General features: G+C 55.4%; 1 protein-coding gene across 3 annotated transcripts in view; it reads left to right on the forward strand.

Moving 5' to 3' along the window:
- Window positions 1–17,624, forward strand: part of SLC45A4 (solute carrier family 45 member 4) — a 64,002-nt gene that overhangs the window by 33,500 nt on the left and 12,878 nt on the right. For all 3 annotated transcript variants that reach the window (XM_088844824.1, XM_055432107.2, XM_055432106.2), the window contains one exon: window positions 2,028–2,669. In XM_088844824.1, coding sequence (XP_088700950.1) covers window positions 2,426–2,669 — 244 coding nt within the window. In that variant the 5' untranslated portion in view covers window positions 2,028–2,425. The remainder of the gene's footprint in view (window positions 1–2,027; window positions 2,670–17,624) is intronic.

Raw genomic sequence — 17,624 nt, forward strand, 5'->3', positions numbered from 1 at the left:
TGTTTCCACTTATACCTCGTTTATTTGTCATGAAGTGATGAGTCCAGATGCCAGGATTTTCATTTTCTGAATGTTGAGTTTTAAGCCAGCTCTTTTACTCTCGTCTTTCACTCTCATCAACAGGCTCTTTAGTTCCTCTTTGCTTTTTGCCATTAGAGTGGTATCATCCGCATATCTGAGGTTGTTGATGTTTCCCCTGGCAATCTTAATTCCAGTTTGTGCTTCAACCAGCCCAGCATTTCTCATGATGGTGGCTCAGACGGTAAAGAATCTGCCTGCCATGTAGGAGACCTGGGTTTGATCCTTGGGTTGGGAAGATTCCCTGGAGAAGGGAATGGCTGCCCACTCCAGTATTCTTGCCTGGAGAATTCCACAGCCAGAGGAGCCTGGTAGGCTGTAGTCCATGGAGTCACACAGAGTCGGACACAACTGAATGACTTTCACTTTCAACTCGCAGAGTTTGCTTTATTTCAACCTGACTTTCAGGATAGATACACAGTGGGACCAGGGGTGAGGGGACAGAACTGATGGGTTTGAGGATGATAATTAAGTCCTTAAGGTCTCAGAGAAAACTGGTTACTGTCCTTCTTGCCAAGAGTTCAGCTGATCAGGGATATAATGAGAGTGCTGCTAAGGGTTCACGCTGGGTGCTTGAACACTATTCTGTTTACATTGTGTATATGAGGAAGTGTCATGATAACATGTTTTTAAGAAAAGATTGTAGGAAGGTGACAGTTTGGAAACACTGGTCTTAATCAATATGATTGATTGTATGGTAGCGGACCGGAAAAGGCAATGGCAAGCCACTCCAGTACTCTTGCCTAGAAAATCCCATGGATGGAGGAGCCTGGTAGGCTGCAGTCCGTGGGGTCGCTAAGGGTCGGACTCAACTGAGCGACTTCACTTTCACTTTTCACACATTGGAGAAGGAAATGGCAACCCACTCCAGTGTTCTTGCCTGGAGAATCCCAGGGACGGGGGAGCCTGGTGGGCTTCCGTCTGTGGGGTCACACAGAGTCAGACACGACTGAAGTGACTTAGCAGCAGCAGTAGCAGCATGGTAGCGGACATTTGTAAGTTTGATAGAAGTCACAGGTGAAGGCTGCAGTTGTGGACTTGTAGTGAAGTGGAAGGCATAAGAAGCAGATATATTGGCTTGGACCCATGATTGCCTGAGAAGTTTTGGTGGAAGCAAAGAGAGCATGAGAAAGCCTCAGTTTGGTGGAAGAGTGAGGTGAGGGCTCTGAACCCCCAGGGTCAGCAGCTCAGTTTTGCCAGCAGCCAGGCCAGGGAGCCCCTATCACCTCCAAGGCTCCCTGAGAAGGGGGCTCAGTGAAGACCACCCCTCAACTTCTGGTCCTTTCTGGGGTGAAAAGTAGGAGCTATATGTCTTGGATTAAGTGAATGTTAAGCAGAAATATTTTTATTTAAAACAATTGAAATTTTTTGGTAAGATATCCACCCACCGACCCACCTTAACATAAAGTCACTTGTTGTGTGATGTCAGGTCCCTTCAGCTTGAACGGAGGCCCTTGTCCAGAGAACAGGGATGTAAGTGCATCCTTGTCTGGCCTTTCATGGGGGAGAGGCGAGGGGATGCTTCTAGGTAGGTTCTCGGCAGTCGGCACCTGCTCCTGGCATGTGCATCCAGGTGGAGACTGGTCACCGGTGCCAGGACGGTGGGAGCGCAGGCCCAGGGCCCGGGTTTCAGTGCCCCCAGAGTGCGCCTCGATGTGGTGGTCAGCACCCAGCCCTTCAGGGCCCAGCATCCGCGGATCGGTCCCTGACCTGGGAATGGGGAGCTCTTTCCGTGCCCTTTTCTCTCGTCACGTCTCCCATTGTCCCGGCTGTATCCTCCCCCAGGACCGATTCCGTCCTGGAAAACGTTCTTTATCCAGGGACTGGTTTTGTTTTCTCCGCAGGTGACTCTGTCCTCTGCTCAGAGAACCGAGGGCCTGGGGCGGGCCCGGATGACGGGTGGGGGCGGGCGGCCCCGGCCCGTGTGACCGGCTCTCGCTCCTTTGCAGATCACCCAGTCGCTCGATGGGGCACGCCGGCGACCTACCTCCGTGTGTCACCTGCCCGCCTCTCAGCAGCAAGGAACGGAGCTTCAGCACCTCTTCAGTAATGATGATGAAACTGGTATTAACTGAATGGCATTTATGGATTTTTAACTCTAATTCACAGTAAGCCAGAAAGCCATATGTTCAATCCAACCAAAAATCGTTCTGTTTTGCTGCGTGTCTCATCCGACTGTGAGAAGTTTCAAGATACCTGTTTGTACAAAGAGGAATATAAGTGTTACTTGCCGGAGGAGCGCAGCTGAAGCAGAAAGCGAAGACGTCTTAATTTATCCTTAAAGATATATGATAGAAGTATTTATTTAGATAGAGTAAAGAGAGAGAGATATATATTTTTGGTGGTGATGAAAATGGCTCCGCAGAATGCCGACGCAGAATCTATGCAAGTTCAAGAGCTCCCGGTGCCCCTGCCGGACCTGCAGAAGCCAGGGAGGGCAGAGGCAGAGCCGCGGGACGAGACCGTCAGCGAGGGCTCCGTCGACCGCATCCCTGTGCGCCTGTGGGTGATGCACGGGGCCGTGATGTTCGGCAGGGAGTTCTGTTATGCCATGGAGACGGCGCTGGTCACGCCAGTCCTGTTACAGATCGGTAAGTGCTACCCACGTCCCGGGCCGAGCATCGCACATGGGTGTGCGTGGGCACACGGGCTGACCACGTCCCCGGTCACCCCTCACAGCAGCCTCCTCTGGGCTTTCCTCCTGTGTCAGCGGGGGCGGGGTAGGCGGGGGTGGTCCTCCAGATGCTCACGTGGGGTCAGAAGCCCTGGCCAGGTGGTACTGGGTGTCCGAGCATGTGTGGCCTTCTGAAGCTCTGACCTGGCACACCCTCGCCTTCCATGAGGTGCCACTTGCCGAGCCCCGGGCCCCCCACCCCCAGTGCAGCCCCCAGCCATGTCATCCTGGCCGAGCCCATGCGCCCACACCCCCAGTGCGGCCCCCAGCCGTGTCATCCTGGTCGAGCCTGTGAGCCCCCACCCCCCACTGCTCTTCCGTAGAATGAGGTGAATCTCAGGTCAGGTCGGGGGCCGGGCACCTGCTCAGAATAAGGCCTCGCTGTAGAAAACACTGAATAATGCTGTTTTCTTTATTTTCATCTTGTTATTGACTTAATAGGAGTTTATTGTGGAAGTTAGGTGCCTGAATGATGGGTATTTCCAGAAATACTGAGATTCTCAGAGATACACTCTGAAAACGCTGTCATCCCTTCCACATTTCTACGGGAAATGTCTCAGGCCCTAAAAAAACATGGTCAGAGTGTTTAATTTTTCTCATTGTCTAAGGAAGTCTTAAACCTCTAAGCTCCCAACTTTGTAAGAGTCCGGGTGAGAAGCCAAACTATTCAGAAGGGTGCTTCATTCTAGAATTCCACGTGTGCACCGTAAAATATTTTAAAACTTTGATTTATTTTGGCTATCCCTGGAATGTGTCTCTCTCTGAACATGAGGGTGTGATTTCTGTTCAGAGAGCACACACTCAGGCCTGCCTGTCGCAGGTCGTGGGTGCAGCGGTGGCCCCTTCAGGGCGGTGGGCGGGGGCTGGTGCGGGTCCCAGCATGGCAGGTGCCTCGCCTGCCCACACCGTGTCATCAGACACATTACCGAAGGGGCAGGCGGGTCACTCTCTGTGTTCATGTCCCTGTGCTTCCGCGTGCTTTCCCTGTGACACCCCGGGTGCCTGTCTGTCTCATCTTTCATAACGTGAGGCTTTAACTGGAGGGATGACCCCCACCTGGACGAGTCGAGACCCTCTCCTGGGGAGCCGGGGGCCGTGGGCCGCACCTGTCCTCCGTCTGCATGTTGGCCATTGCTGCATTCACCCCACTCCGCTTCCTCGGTGCCCCCAGGTGCCAGGCCACTGGGCACAGATGGAGCACCACGTCTAGCAGTCCCCACGCGGCCTCGTTCTGGTGCTGGGAGCCAGCGAGTGACCAGCCCAGCAAGAGCCACCTTGCTGGGAGAGCTGGGGTGAGATGCCGGCCCCTGGAGGACCTGGGAAGACCTCTTGCGGGGAGAGGGCGGGAGTGCAAGAAGAGTCTTGGAGACCACCTGTGTGGCCAGACCCTGGGCGGGCCGTGTGCGGTGGCGTGGAAACTTACCAAGCATGCACTTCACGCCTCTGACGTGCCGGGGTGTGTGGGTTCATGGTTAAGGGCATTACGAAAACAGTGTGGCCAGACTCAGGTGGTCAGAGCCAGGTCCCATATTTAACTTCTGTGATCTCTTACGGTTATTAAGGCTGTTGATTACTGAGAAGTAGGTTGGTAGCAGGAGTGGAAGTTTGGGAGCATTTCCTTGGTGGCAGATCACGTGTATGGTGGCCCAGCACCCTGGTGCTTACACAGCTCTTTGGCACTTTCACACTTTACAGGTTCTGCGTCTCAGTTTCCACACAGCTTACATTTCACCGTGTGGTTCTGAGTGTATACGTATTACACGAGACTTGCATCCATTTTAGAGAATCCAGGGTAATATATATTCTAATTTTTCTATATAATGCCTGGGCTGTGCATTAATTGTAGCTTTTGAAAGTTGCAAGTGTGTCTGTTCTGTGTGACCATGCACCAGTGATGATGAGAAGGACAGCTGTCATCACAGTCACTGCGACAGAACGGCCCAAAGTGGGTGAAGGGGACCCTTGTCACTGACCCCAGACACTGCACAGGAGGGCAGGACTCTGGCAGAAGCTGTTTCCGTGGGCTAAAGGAGCAGAGCTTAACAAGAGTTGTTCTGAGATGGGCTTAGATAGGAGCCAGACATTAGGGCCTGATCCTTTTCTCAAGGTTGTACTTGAATTTCACTCTTGGGGCAATGCTCAGTTCAGTTCAGTCGTGTCCAACTCTTTGCGACCCCATGGACTACAGCATGCCAGGCCTCCCTGTCCATCACCAACTCCCAGAGCTTGCTCAAACCCATGTCCATCGAGTCGGTGATGCCATCCAGCTATCTCATCCTCTGCCGTCCCCTTCTCCTCCCACCCTCAATCTTTCCCAGCATCAGGGTCTTTTCCAGTGAGTCAGCTCTTCACATCAGGTGGCCAAAGTATTGGGAGTTTCAGTTTCAGCATCAGTCCTTTCAATGAGTATTCTGGACTGATTTCCTTTAGGATGGACTGGTTGGATCTCCTTGCAGTCCTAAGGGACTCTCAAGAGTCTTCTCCAACACCACAGTTAAAAGCATCAATTCTTCGGTGCTCAGCTTTTTTATAGTACAACTCTCACATCCATACATGACTACTGGAAAAACCATAGACGGACCTAGGGTCAATGTAGTGGTCAGAATTTTCTGATTTGAGTCAGGGCTTCTTAAAGTGATCTGTCACATCCAGAAGTACAATGTTTATTATTGGATTTTGTATATTAATAATTATTAAAGCTGAAACAGGGATTTCCCTGGTGATCCAATGGCTGAGACTCCAAGCTCCCAATGCAGGGGGCTAGGTTTCGGTCCCTGGTCAGGGAACTAGATCTCACATCCCTTAACTAGGTATTCAAATCCCGCAGCTAAAGATCTGGCTTGGCACAATGAAAACTGAAGATCCTTCATGCTGCAGTGCAGCCAAATACATCCATACGCATGTGTGTGCACATATGTGTATATATGTGTGTATATATGTATATGTGCGCATAACTGTATATATGTGTGTATGTAAATGTGTGTATGTGTGTACATGTGTATGTGTGCATAACTGTATGTGTGTATGTGTGTAAATGTGTGTATATGTATGTGTGTGCGTATGTGTATGTGTGTATATGTGTGTGTGCGTGTGTATGTGTGTATGTATATGTGTTTGTATATATGTATGTATGTGTATATATGTATGTATGTGTATATATGTATGTGTCTGTGTATATATATAAATGTGTGTGTGTGTGTGTGTGTGTGTGTGTGTGTAGCTGAAGCTGCTGTCTCAGTGTGGACAGTTTGATCCACCTGATAGATGTCTGCAGTATAACCAGCACCACAGTGCTTCCATCGTCCCAGGAGGCTCCCTGGTGGCCCCTTGCATCAGTGCTTCTTCGTGGTGGGGGTCTGCTTCTGTCGTGATCATGCCCTGTCTGAAGTTTGTACGAGCGGAATCACGCAGTAGGTGGTCTGGTTTCTGCCGTGCTTTGGCAGTTGATTCGTCCATCCTGCTGCACTAAGTGGGCCACTGAGTGGACACACCCCCTTTCCCCTGTTCAATCACCAGCTCATGGGCATCTGGATCATTTCCATCTGGGGGCTGTTTTAAATAAAGCTGCTCTGAGCGTCACCTACAAGTCTTTGTGTGGACTTGTGTTTCATTTCCCACAAGTAGAGACCTCGGAGTAGGGTGGCTGGTCCCATGTAAGTGCAGGTTCACTTTACAAGAAGAGACCATTGCAACGATTCCCCACGTCCTTGAGAACACTTGCATTCCTCTGACGAATAGCGATGTTAAACGTCTATTCTTGTGCCTATTGGGCATTCGTGGATCTTAGGTGGAGTGCGTGCTTAGATTTTTTTGCTGATATTTCAGTCAGGTGGTTTGTCTCATTAATGAGTTGTGAGGTTCTTTATTAAGAAGTCCTTTATCAGATATGTCTGCCCTGGGGCATCCAGCTCTGTCCAGGGCTGATCGACTTGCTCCTCACTTGTGTGGTGAGTCCATCACTGGGCCAGGCTCTCATGGTCAGCCTGTGCATGTCCTCCCCACCCTGGAGACTCCAAGGAGCCACCTGAAGTGCCGTCTTCCCATCACTGTTCTGCATGATCTCCCCCTTCCCCCACCCCTACACCCCCGGGCCCAGAGCAGTTTCAGACACTCACCAGTGCCCCAGGCCCAGGGGAGGCTCAGTGAGTATTTGTGGGTGGAAAGAATGAATGACACAGCTTGGATGCCCGATGTGTCCGTGTGCCTTCATCAAAGCCCAGCTCCTGGTTTCCTGCCTTCCAGAGTCTGTCCCTGATGGCCGGCCCCCCCCCCGGGCTCTTGGGGCCTCTGGACCCATTGATGCATGCAGCACAGAAGGCCCGTGGGATTCCCCAGGGAGCCAGTCAGCGCCCACCCCAGCGGAGCCACGTGCATTGCCTCTCGTGCAAGTCATACGTGTTTGCTCTGTGAATGACTGGGCCTGTCTCCAGTGGCGATGAGGGCACAGGTAAATACTGTGGACACAGCGCTGGTCACCCTCCCACCGGTGGGTTTTTTTCAGGTGGCAACGTGAGGAAGCAGAGGCTGGGAGGGCTGGCCCACCTGCCTTGGGGGAGCCCACCAGGGGCACGTGGGCTGTGTTTAAACCTTGAAGCGTCTCGCCCAAGTTTCAGCTTCAGCATCCCGGCCTTTTTGGTTTGGTCCGATGGCCGTCCATGAATAGAGCTCGTTGCTCTGTCTGCTGGGGGCTGTGTTCCACTCAGATCCCAGCCCTCTGCCTGGCCCCTCACCTGACATCGCACGTCTGCCGCGTCAAGGACCTGGGGAACAGTGGCTGGAAGGCGAAGTGCTCTCCCCACCACGGCCGTGGCCTGAGCTCACACATGGGCCCAGGAAGTTGACTTTAACCTAAATACTGATCCCAGCCATCGGTCCTCAAAGTACCTCATCACCCTACCGCCCCGAGGGTGGGTGCAGGCTGAGGGCCGCCTGGGTTCCAGGCTGAGGGCTGCCCAGGCCACGGGAATCTGGGAAGAGGTAGTGGTTTCTAAGCCAGGCATGTGCTCCTCAAGCTCCATGCCTGCCCGGCATGGCTGCTGGCCTGCGGGAAGAGCTAATTCCAGAGACACCTGCAATTATGAGGAGAGTTATTCCAGCCAAATAGAAAATACAGATTCTAGAAAAGCCACTGCCCTTCGGCATGCCACAAAATTGCCATGTCAGTCCTTGGTGGGCGGCTGCGGGTTGGGATGCCCACCGCTGGAGAGTGCCGTGCAGTGAGGTTGTGGGGCCGAGCCCAGAAGCAGGTGGAGGGAGCCTGCTGGCAGGGGAGGTGTGCTCTGGGTGCCTCGTTTGCCCCCATCCACCTCCCTGAGGAAGGACTCGGGTTCTCAGTGGAAAGGCTACCACTCCTGCTATGGTCTGGAAGGCAGCTGGGCCTGGCCTATTGCATTCCTGGGTTTGGGGAACTAAAAAATTGTAATTCCAGTACGTACTTTGGTTTGTTTCTTAAATTCGGTTTGTCACATGAGCTGGATTGTCAGTAGTCGTCCTGGTTGTCATTCTCAGCTCTGCGTTTTTGTTTTTCTTTTTCACGAACTCGAGTCTCAGGGCTTTGGTGTTTGGCTACAGGCTGTCTCCTGTGATCCTCAGCTAGTTGCACGTGTGTTGACAGATAGCCTTGGCAGGGCTTGTCTGGTTCCAGCTCTGGGGTGATGGAGCCGTTCTGTTTTCATATCTTTTTATGAAGGGGGTTAGAGGACAGGGTCTCTGCCCACCGCCTCCTCACTTCTCTCTCTGATCCTGGACCCACTGACCCCGGTGGCTGCTTGGCCACCTGCCCTGTGGTGGGGTGTAACAGGAAGTCAAATTGCCACGCTGTTTTTGTAGAGAGGTGAATAATTTTGGAAAGTGCAACTTAAATTGCAGCACTGTGAGACATTACTTTGCCGACCAAGGTCCGTCTAGTCAAGGCAATGGTTTTTCCCGTGGTCATGTATGGATGTGAGAGTTGGACTGTGAAGAAAGCTGATCGCCGAGGAATCGATGCTTTTGAACTGTGGTGTTGGAGAAGACTCTTGAGAGTCCCTTATACTGCAAGGAGATCCAACCAGTCCATTCTAAAGGAGATCAATCCTGGATGTTCATTGGAAGGACTGATGCTAAAGCTGAAACTCCAATACTTTGGCCACCTCATGAGACGAGTTGACTCACTGGAAAAGACTCTGATGCTGGGAAAGGTTGGGGGCGGGAGGAGAAGGGGACGACGGAGAATGAGATGGCTGGATGGCATCACCGACTCTGTGGACATGAGTTTGAGTGAACTCCGGGAGTTGGTGATGGACAGGGAGGCCTGGCGTGCTGTGATTCATGGGGTCGCGGAGAGTCGGACACGACTGAGCGACTGAACTGACTGACTGACTGAGCCATCTATGTGTGTTTGCTGGCCCTGGCGTCCAGGGTGCCCCCTCCATCAAGGACACTACAGCCCTCGTCCGCGGGAACCCTGCTGCAGGAAGGCCTTGCCTGGCCGGGCCAGGACCTGCAGTGAGGACTCCTGACTCCACGTGAGCACCTCTTTCTGTTGGAGCCTCTAGACCAGCAGCAGAGCTGTCCCTCGGCGCTGGAAGGGCAACACTGAACCAGCAAGCCTTGAGGACGGCAGTGGGGGCAGGCGGGTGTGGCCAGGACAGCCGCCCCTCCTGGTCCCACTGGCCGGGCCGCAGAGGAGGCAGAAGGGCGTTGCGGGCGGGTGGCGCCCACCCCTTCGGGAAGGTGCGGGGCAGGAGTCCTGAGACTGCAGCTCCGCAAGCTCAGGGAGAACGTGGCGCAGGCTCGGGGCTGCTACTGGTTCTCCGTTCTCCTTCACAGGGGAGGGGCCTTTAAAAACCGGGCCTCTGCTTTCTTGGACCCAAAGCACTTCCACCAGGTTCAGGATTCAGAGGTCAGGGAAGTGAGACTTCCATCCGTCTCCTGTCCTCAGCACCTCCTTCTGTCTCTGGAAGAGCAGGTTTCATGAGCCTCCTTCTGGACGTCTCCCACACGTGTGACCTGTGAGACACGCTCTCCCCACCAGCAGCAGAGAACGTCCCAGACAGATGAGAACCCAGGTCCAGGTCAGGGCAGAAAGCCTGTTGGTCTCTCCAGGCTCTTGCTGCATCCTCCTGGTGGGCCCGCCCACCTTGGCTCCGACCTTGGGGCTGGCCCAGGTGCCTTCAGCATCACCATCACCCCTCCCTACCCGTCTAAGAGGCTGCATCTCTTACACCCTAGATCCCCACACCGTTAGTCAAACATCTCAGCTTCTGGAGGGGACCTTTAAAGATACGTGCATTCTTAGATTTCAGGCTCAAAATGAAGTCGCTCAGTTGTGTCTGACTCTTTGCTACTACCAGGCTCCTCCGTCCATGGAATTTTCCAGGCATGAGTACTGGACTGTGTTGCCATTTCCTTCTCCAGGGGATCTTTCCCACCGGGGATCAAACCCGGGTCTCCTGCATTGCAGGCGCACACTTTACCATCTGAGCCACCTGGGAAGCTAAGGAGGGAAGAGTAGCAGCTAAATATTGTTGCTTTGTTAGTAGGGTTCTGGTAAGTAAGACCCACAAGCTTGCAGCCAAACAGAGGGTGAGAATGTGACATGCAGGGGCAGGGGACCCACGGCCCCGCTAGGAGTAGCAGCATCCATGCCTGCTTCCTGCAGGGCCGGCGGTCTGGGGGCTGAGGAGAGGCTGCCCAGGAACTTCTGCAGACCAGCTCCTGGTGCGAGCCTGGCACTGCAGGTAGGTGCCCGTGGTTTGCACGCTGTGTGTGTGTGCGTGCATGCGTGTATATGTGTGCACACGTTTGTGATGTGTGCATGTGTTGTGTGTATGGTACACACGTGTGTGTTGTGCACACGTGTCATGTGCGCTCACACGTGTGATGTCCGCATGTGTGCATGTGCGCACGTGTGTGATATGTGCATGTGTGTGTGCGGGCATGTGTGATGTGTGCATATGTGTGTGTGCACTCAGGTGCACCTGACGAGCCTGGCCTCAGAGTCAGGGTCAAGTGGGAACGAGGGGTCCCCTGTCAGAGGAGAGTCTGGGAATAGCCTGCCCAGAGCCAGAGCAGACCCCCTTGAAGCTCCGGAGCCCTCCTGGACTGGCGCGGTCTGGTCCCACACAGCTTTTCCCTTGGGAAGCAGACATCTCCCCCCCGCCCCCTACTGTTTCCTTCTTCGTTCCGGAAATACCCTTGAAGGAAAAGGAAAGTCTTAGAAGAGTGTCCTGTGGCCTCTCAGCTGACAGATGCCAGTATCTCTCCTGATGGAAGTTGCGGGGGAGCCTGTGCTGTCTGGGAGTGACCAAGTGCTTTGTACATTTATTAATGGGGAAGCATAGGTTTAATCCTGTCTGTCTCATTCAGGAGGGACAGAACTTTGTTCATTTCGTGTATGTCTGTTTTTTTTTTTTAAAGCACTCTTCCCACTTTCAGTCCTAACTTAATGTGAATCAGAATTCCTAGGATGTGATGTGTCAGAACTGGAGCCTCACCTTTTCTTCCTGTGGGAAAAACCTACCCTTTAGCTGCCGGCCTTAAAGAAAACACGCGAGCTTGAAGTGCCATAAGTGCTAGTCACTTTCCTCCGCTCCCTGGATCGCGGAGGGAAGCGGACAGCGAGGCCGGCACCTGCGGAGCGGAGTGGGGCTGTTACCCGGCAGCCGGCAGCCGCGCTGAGTCGCCCGCCCCCTTCTTCACCCCCCTGTAATCCAGCCTCCCGCCCGCCCCCCAGGAACTCAACGCCTGTCTCTGAAGCTGTGTGCCTTCTGGTGCCATTGACTCAGGCTAGCACTTGACATCCATCGGGCAGCACCCGGAGCACACATGCCTTTTGTGAGAATTGAGCGCTGTGGGCTCATGCTATATCCCAAGTGAGGAGCGTGCCATGCTGAGTGCCTGCGTGTACACTGGCGCGCTGGATGGACTCAAGAGGAGATGTGCCTTGGAGCACACGAGCGTGCCCTGCACCCTTCTCGAGTGAGTGTGGATGTTGCCCACCGGTGGCCAGTCATGAGTTACCTTACCGTAAGGCCTGCAACGTGGCCCTCCCAGCAGCTGCTTTTCGCAGCTCGTGCTTCCCCAGCTCAGATGCGCTTCCTGGGAATTCCCTTGGTGTATAGTGCCCCCTCCCCGGGCCTTCTGCAGGGGGCACTCCTGGTTGGTTTTCCCATTTGTCCAAAGAACTGGCAACTCGCTGCCCTCAGTCTCCTTTGTACCACCCAGTTCCTAAGGCATCCCTGTCTGGTTCTTGCGGGTCCCCTGGTACTCTTTGCACAAAGCTGCGTCACTTAAGGGCTATTTCAGAGAACCAGGCCGCTGCATCACCGAAAGAGGGGCAGCTGAAGGAGGCCGGAGAGCTCGTCCCTGGAGGCCGGGAAGAGGGGCACGTGGTGGAGCCTGGGGTGTCACTGTCGGCTGCTGAGACCACGCTCACAGGCCCTCCAGCCCCTGGGCGGGAGGCTTTCAGGCGGGTGGCCCGCTGCTCTTCGGTACGTGGGCACCTCCCCCTGCGGGTCTTTGGTCCTGGGCCGAGGGCAGCCCAGAGCGCGTGAGCTGAAACTCTGCCCTGATGCTTCCACTGTTCTTCAGCAGCGAAACCCCACCGGGCTTGGCCATCCTGCTCCGGGTGGTGGGGTGTGTCTTTACGATGCTTCTGGTCTGACAGTTGTTTTCGCATCTGTGGAAGCTGATGCTGTGCAGACCTGGAGGATTCTATCAGAGCCGCTCTCAGGATGGGTTTCCCCGGGACCCGCCCGCCCTGTCTGGGCTTATACTTGGTCTGCAGGCCCGGAGGGCAGGGTACCCCGGCACTGGGGGAGGGGTCCCCAGGCTGCCCCGGGTTGGGACGCAGAACCAGGCCAAGAGCACTGGGCTCCAGGTCCTCGTCCACCCCCACCCCAGAGCGCCGTCGAGGGGAGGGGCGGGCGTGCCTGCAGGGCTTGGGGCGCCGAGGAGGAGGGTAAATGGATGAGATGGGCCTTCACAGGCATCTGTGTGAGTGAAACAGTCCAGACACAGAAGGACAAGCGCCGTGTGATTGCCCCTCTGCTCGGCACACAGGAGGAGGGTGTGGGGGCTGAGGGAGGGGCCCGGGAGGGCTTTAAGGGGGATGGAGTTTCAGCTTCACAGGTCACTGAGCCAAACACCTCAAAGTGGTTAGAGAGGCAACTTTTACACGATGGATATCTTACCCCCACTTTTTAAATGTGGAAAAAAATTGGACGGGCCATTCTATCCGACTGAAAACTGGATTTCCTGCTGACGAGAGACTGAGGAAGCCTGAAGGGTGACACATGGCCTGGGCTGGGAGGTGGCGGAGGGCTCACACTTGCCGTGGATGGGAGGTCCAGACACACGCGCGTGTCCGTGCCTGGGGGCCCTGACGTGACACCCACCCGGGCCGGGGGACCCTTGTGGTGCCCTCAGAGCCCAAGCAGCATGCTTGGAAGGACAGCAGGAGTCCGTCAGAATCTCCTGGAGTTTGATGAAATAACTGAAGAACTGTTGTGCGGGACCGTTTTGTTTGGATTGGGAAGTCTGGATTTCCTTGTGTTTCAGATCATTGTATTTTAGAGACAATGCAATGTCAGCCGCAGTCGTTTTTCCCAAGGAATTCCATGCCTGTTTTTCTTTCATCAAACGCTTATTGAGCACCTACCCGCCAGGTGCCGGGCGTTGTGCCAGGTGCCTGGGCGGGGTCAGCAGCCAAAGCTCCTGCTTCAATGGGGCCATGCACATGCAGGGACTGAGCATGTGGGGGTCCCTGTGGGGTGACGGGCACCCGCACTCCAGGGACCAAAGGGTCCCAGGTCAGGGGAGGCCTGGAGGAGATCACCGGCTCCACACACCAGCTCTGACACTGTGCTGCTCTGTGCTCGCCGGGCCTGGGGTCAAAGCTCTGATTTATGGTTTGGAGAAGGAAGGGCAGAATACAGGCCACTGCCTTCTCCGTTGAAGGTGAGCGTGGGGATGGCGGAAACACGACAGGCGGCAGCAGCCGGGCACAGAGAGGAGGGGGTGGGGAGGCTTGTGGGGGCGGTGGCCCTGGGAGCACACGGGTCAGTGAGCGAAGGTGAGTCGTTGCCACGTTCCAGTCTGCGGCGTGGTAGGGAGAGGCACAGAGGGAAGTGTGGCCTGTTAGGGGAGCCGTGACTAAGTCTGAATGGCACAAGCTTGGTGCCACGTCCTGTACGGGAAGCTCTGGCTCCTGGTGGGCCAGATCACAGGAGGCCTTAGGTGCCACTCCAAGGAGGTGATTTCCAGAAGAATCTGAGTGATTCTGTCCTTTGACAATATTGCACACGTGATCCTTAGTAAAGCAAGAATGGAGCAATTATGTTGTATTAGGTAAGTAATCTTAGAGACAATTTAAAATATACGTGAGAATGTGCATAGGTTAGTGCGGATACCTACCGTCTGTATCAGGGACTTGAGCACCTGTGACAGTGCTCAGGGAGGGTCCGGGCCGGCCTTCTGTGGATGCTGCAGGTGAGCGTGTCCATGGGTGACAGGACAGAAGGTGCGTCAGTCATCCCTGCAGAAAGTGGTCGCAGTGCTTTGTAACGAAAGCCAGAGAGAAGCCAGATAAACTTAAGCAGAGCAACCAGGTAGTGCAGAACCAGGGTTTGGGGTGACCTGTCCTCCATGGGTCCCTCTTTGGGGGAGCCCAGCCCCCAGGCCCCCTGCTGCTGATCAAGGCAGAGCTCTCCAGGGAATCACTAAATGTTTAGTGTTTCTCTTAAACCTGAAACAAGATTATAATCAGAGAGAGGAGGTTTATTTAATAGTAAATTTTGAAACCAATGCTCTCTTTGCTGTTAAAAGCAGCCAGTGTAGAGTGTGTCCACCAGCAAGACATGTCCCAGATGGTAGTAATTTTGTCATTAAAAAGCCAACTATTTAAATCCTACGTAAAATGCATACATGTATAAATGATGGAAATGGTGTGTGAATAGGGTTTGTCTTCGGGTGCAGTGTAGGTCGTTTTCCCCCGTTTAATTGGAGAGAGCACATGAGTGTCTCTTACAGCTTGTTAGCTTCAGGGAAGCATCACAGAAAGAAACTTGAAAGAATTGCCAGCCCTCGTGAGGACTTGGGAATGGCTGCGTTAGTGCTTCATCTGCAAACCTGGAAGAGCGCTTCACGCCCAGGAGGCGTAGCTCACACTGCAGAACCAGGCAAAACCAAAAGCCCGAGTCTCGCTGCGAGGCTGGACGCCTGCCTGCTGGGCTGCTGACCGCAGCTGGAAGAGCCCTGCCCTGGGCAGGAGGAATGGAGGCAGCTGGCACAGGCTCGGCTCAGGGTCGGGGGAGGCAGCACCGATTCTAGCAAGTGTCAGGCTTTATCAGTTTCTACCAAGTTACGTGTCCTCAAATTCCCTCCAGATGTTCACGCGTGTCCCTTTTGCTGTCGTTTATTACTGGCACAGTCAGCGGGCATCGCTGCCTGCTCTGATCGATGCCAGGGCATCTCCGTGCGGGCCCCAAGCTCTGCCTCGGCTGAGACCCCAACCCTGAGCACCTTCCTTCCCGCCGCCCCTGGGGCTCTGCTGCCCGGAGCGCTCTACCACAGGTCCGACTGGAGCCCTGGGTCCCCACATCCTCCCCACAGTCTCTCAGACTTCTTTCCTTCACCTTTGTCATGCTAGAGTGTGACCGAAAAGCGAGAGTTAACCAGAGCCAGACGGGAAACGCAGCCCGTGTAGACGCAGCCTCTGCCTGGGGAACGCTCCCCCGGGTGCCCACCCCTGTAATCAGACGCTCATGGTGGGTACGCGGGGCCTCACGTGCAGCTCATGCATTTTAATCGTTTCACTGAAGTGAAGAGCAGGGCAGACGTCTCACACTGTGGATTTCTCTGTGTGGGGTGGTGGCCAGCGGTGCAGCTAGCATGGGTCAGGCCCAGCCTCGCCTCCGGGTCTGGTGAACAGAACACAGGGGCGCAGATCACTGGCATTGCTGGAGGTAGGCCCCCACTTGCAGGGGCCCCATAGCCCCTGTCCTCAGGGAGAGCCGGCCAGCACAAGGAGAGCACTCTCCCTTTAACCCCAAGCTCCAAGGGCAGCGTGCAGGGTAGCCACTGCAGGCGGGCTCTGAAGCCCCGAGAGCCGGCTGCCAGGAGGAAGGCTCACCGTGGAGCCTGGCGCGGGGATCGGGCTTCCACCTTCCCTGGGAGGAAGGCTCAGCACGGAGCCTGGCATGGGGGCCGGGCCGGGCTGGGCTGCCGCCTTCCCCCATTGCGGCTCTGGGCCCTGCCACACTGCAGGCAGAGTGTGGTGAGACCGTGGCTGTGGCCTCTGGGGGAGACTGTGCCAGTGGCAAGCAGCCTAGGACCAGGGTCAGACAGAGCAGCATGCTGCCTAACCACCAGGACGGGCAGTTGGAGAGAGGCGAGGCTGGGCACAGAAGCTCGGTGTTAAACAGGCCCTGAGCGAGGCTCCTGGGCTGCCCCAGGGGCCTGACCGTCTCCTCTCAGCCCTGGACAGGTCTGCTCTGAACCACTGGAGTTGGGGCTCCGGGAGGGAGGTGACTTTCCCAGGGCTCCATGGCCAGAAAGCGTAGAATCAGGGCTCGAGCCTCTCCTTCTCTTCCGGCTGGGCCAGACCAGAGGCTGCTGTGAACTCTGAGAGAGTATGGTGTTCCCTGCTCTTAGAAATGAGATGTGCAGACCCCGCAGTAACCATGCCAGCAGCAGCTGGTCCAGCGACCTGATCCTCCCACTAACCTGGAGATGGCATTACCGTGCAAATGCTCGTTGGGGAGGCAGCCCCCGGCGGCCCTGCCACCTGTGCTGGCTGCAGCTGTGAGAAGGGGAGCCCTGGTCAGCGGGTTTCAAAAGTGCTCACGATCTCTCTCGGTTAGGGTGGTGCAGCCTTTCGTGTGAATTCCGTTTTTAAAGGTTCTGGACGGCCTGCTAGTTTTCCCGTCGTCGTGCTTTCAGGAGGCAGACTGCGAAGGCCCCGCTAGCTGCAGCCCGGGCCTGCCTGAGCTGGCTCCCAAACTTCCAGGGCTCCTCGGGGCCCTTGGCTGAGCACACCCACTATTTAAAAGTTAATTGCGTGCTCACAGTCAATGTGTTGACAGGAAGGCAGCGCACACGCGTGTCTTCCTGCCTACTCGTCTGCACTTCACTGTCCCCAGCCCTTGGGCGATCCCAGCGCCTTGTGTCTGAGCTCCTGGTTCACTGACGTGATGTAGATGTCATGACATTGGCTGACGAAGTCTGCTGGTGCCCCCAGCAGTCCCCGTGCCCCCCCCACAGCCCCACTTGTTAAAACCAAAGCACTGTGAATCACAGCATATAGGTTGGTGCCTGGGGTCCCTCCCCAGTTCAGATCATTGACTCTCGGGGCCGGGAGAGACCTCGGCTGTCAGCACGTCCAGGCCTCATATAGGCACCAGCCTGAGTTGGGGCCAAGTAGCCACCACGAGGCTCAGGGCAGACTTGATGCCCCCACCGTGACCTGGGCACTGTGGCCTGGAGCAACATCTGTGTCAGAGCCGGATGGGTGGGCGGCGGAGAGCCGTCAGTGCGCCTGTCTGTGGGGGGCCGTGCTCCTGGGAGCTGCCCGGAGGAGAGGCCCCTGCATCCGGGCCTCAGGGGCCCCAGAGAGGTTCCCACTGGTTTCCCAGAGGTCAGTGTCCAGTCCTGTCTAGCCAGGAGCACCCTGCTGGGCTGTGGAGGCCTCTCCTGGTCCAGCAGAGGGCCAGTGCCCCCGCCGGGTGTTGGGCAACCCCCGTGTGGGGCTGCCAGTCTGTTCCTGGGGAACCAGTCCCAGCCTCAGGGCCGACATGAGGGGCTGAAGGATGTTTATTTTTACCAGAGGACTGTTCAGAACCTTCCGTTACTTAGGTAATGGTGCCTTCAGTAAGTTTGAATTGTGCTGTTT

Source organism: Moschus berezovskii, chromosome 16 (assembly GCF_049115385.1).
Source record: "Moschus berezovskii isolate FMDL1 chromosome 16, NW_MosBer_1.0, whole genome shotgun sequence".
Classification (NCBI taxonomy): domain Eukaryota; kingdom Metazoa; phylum Chordata; class Mammalia; order Artiodactyla; family Moschidae; genus Moschus; species Moschus berezovskii.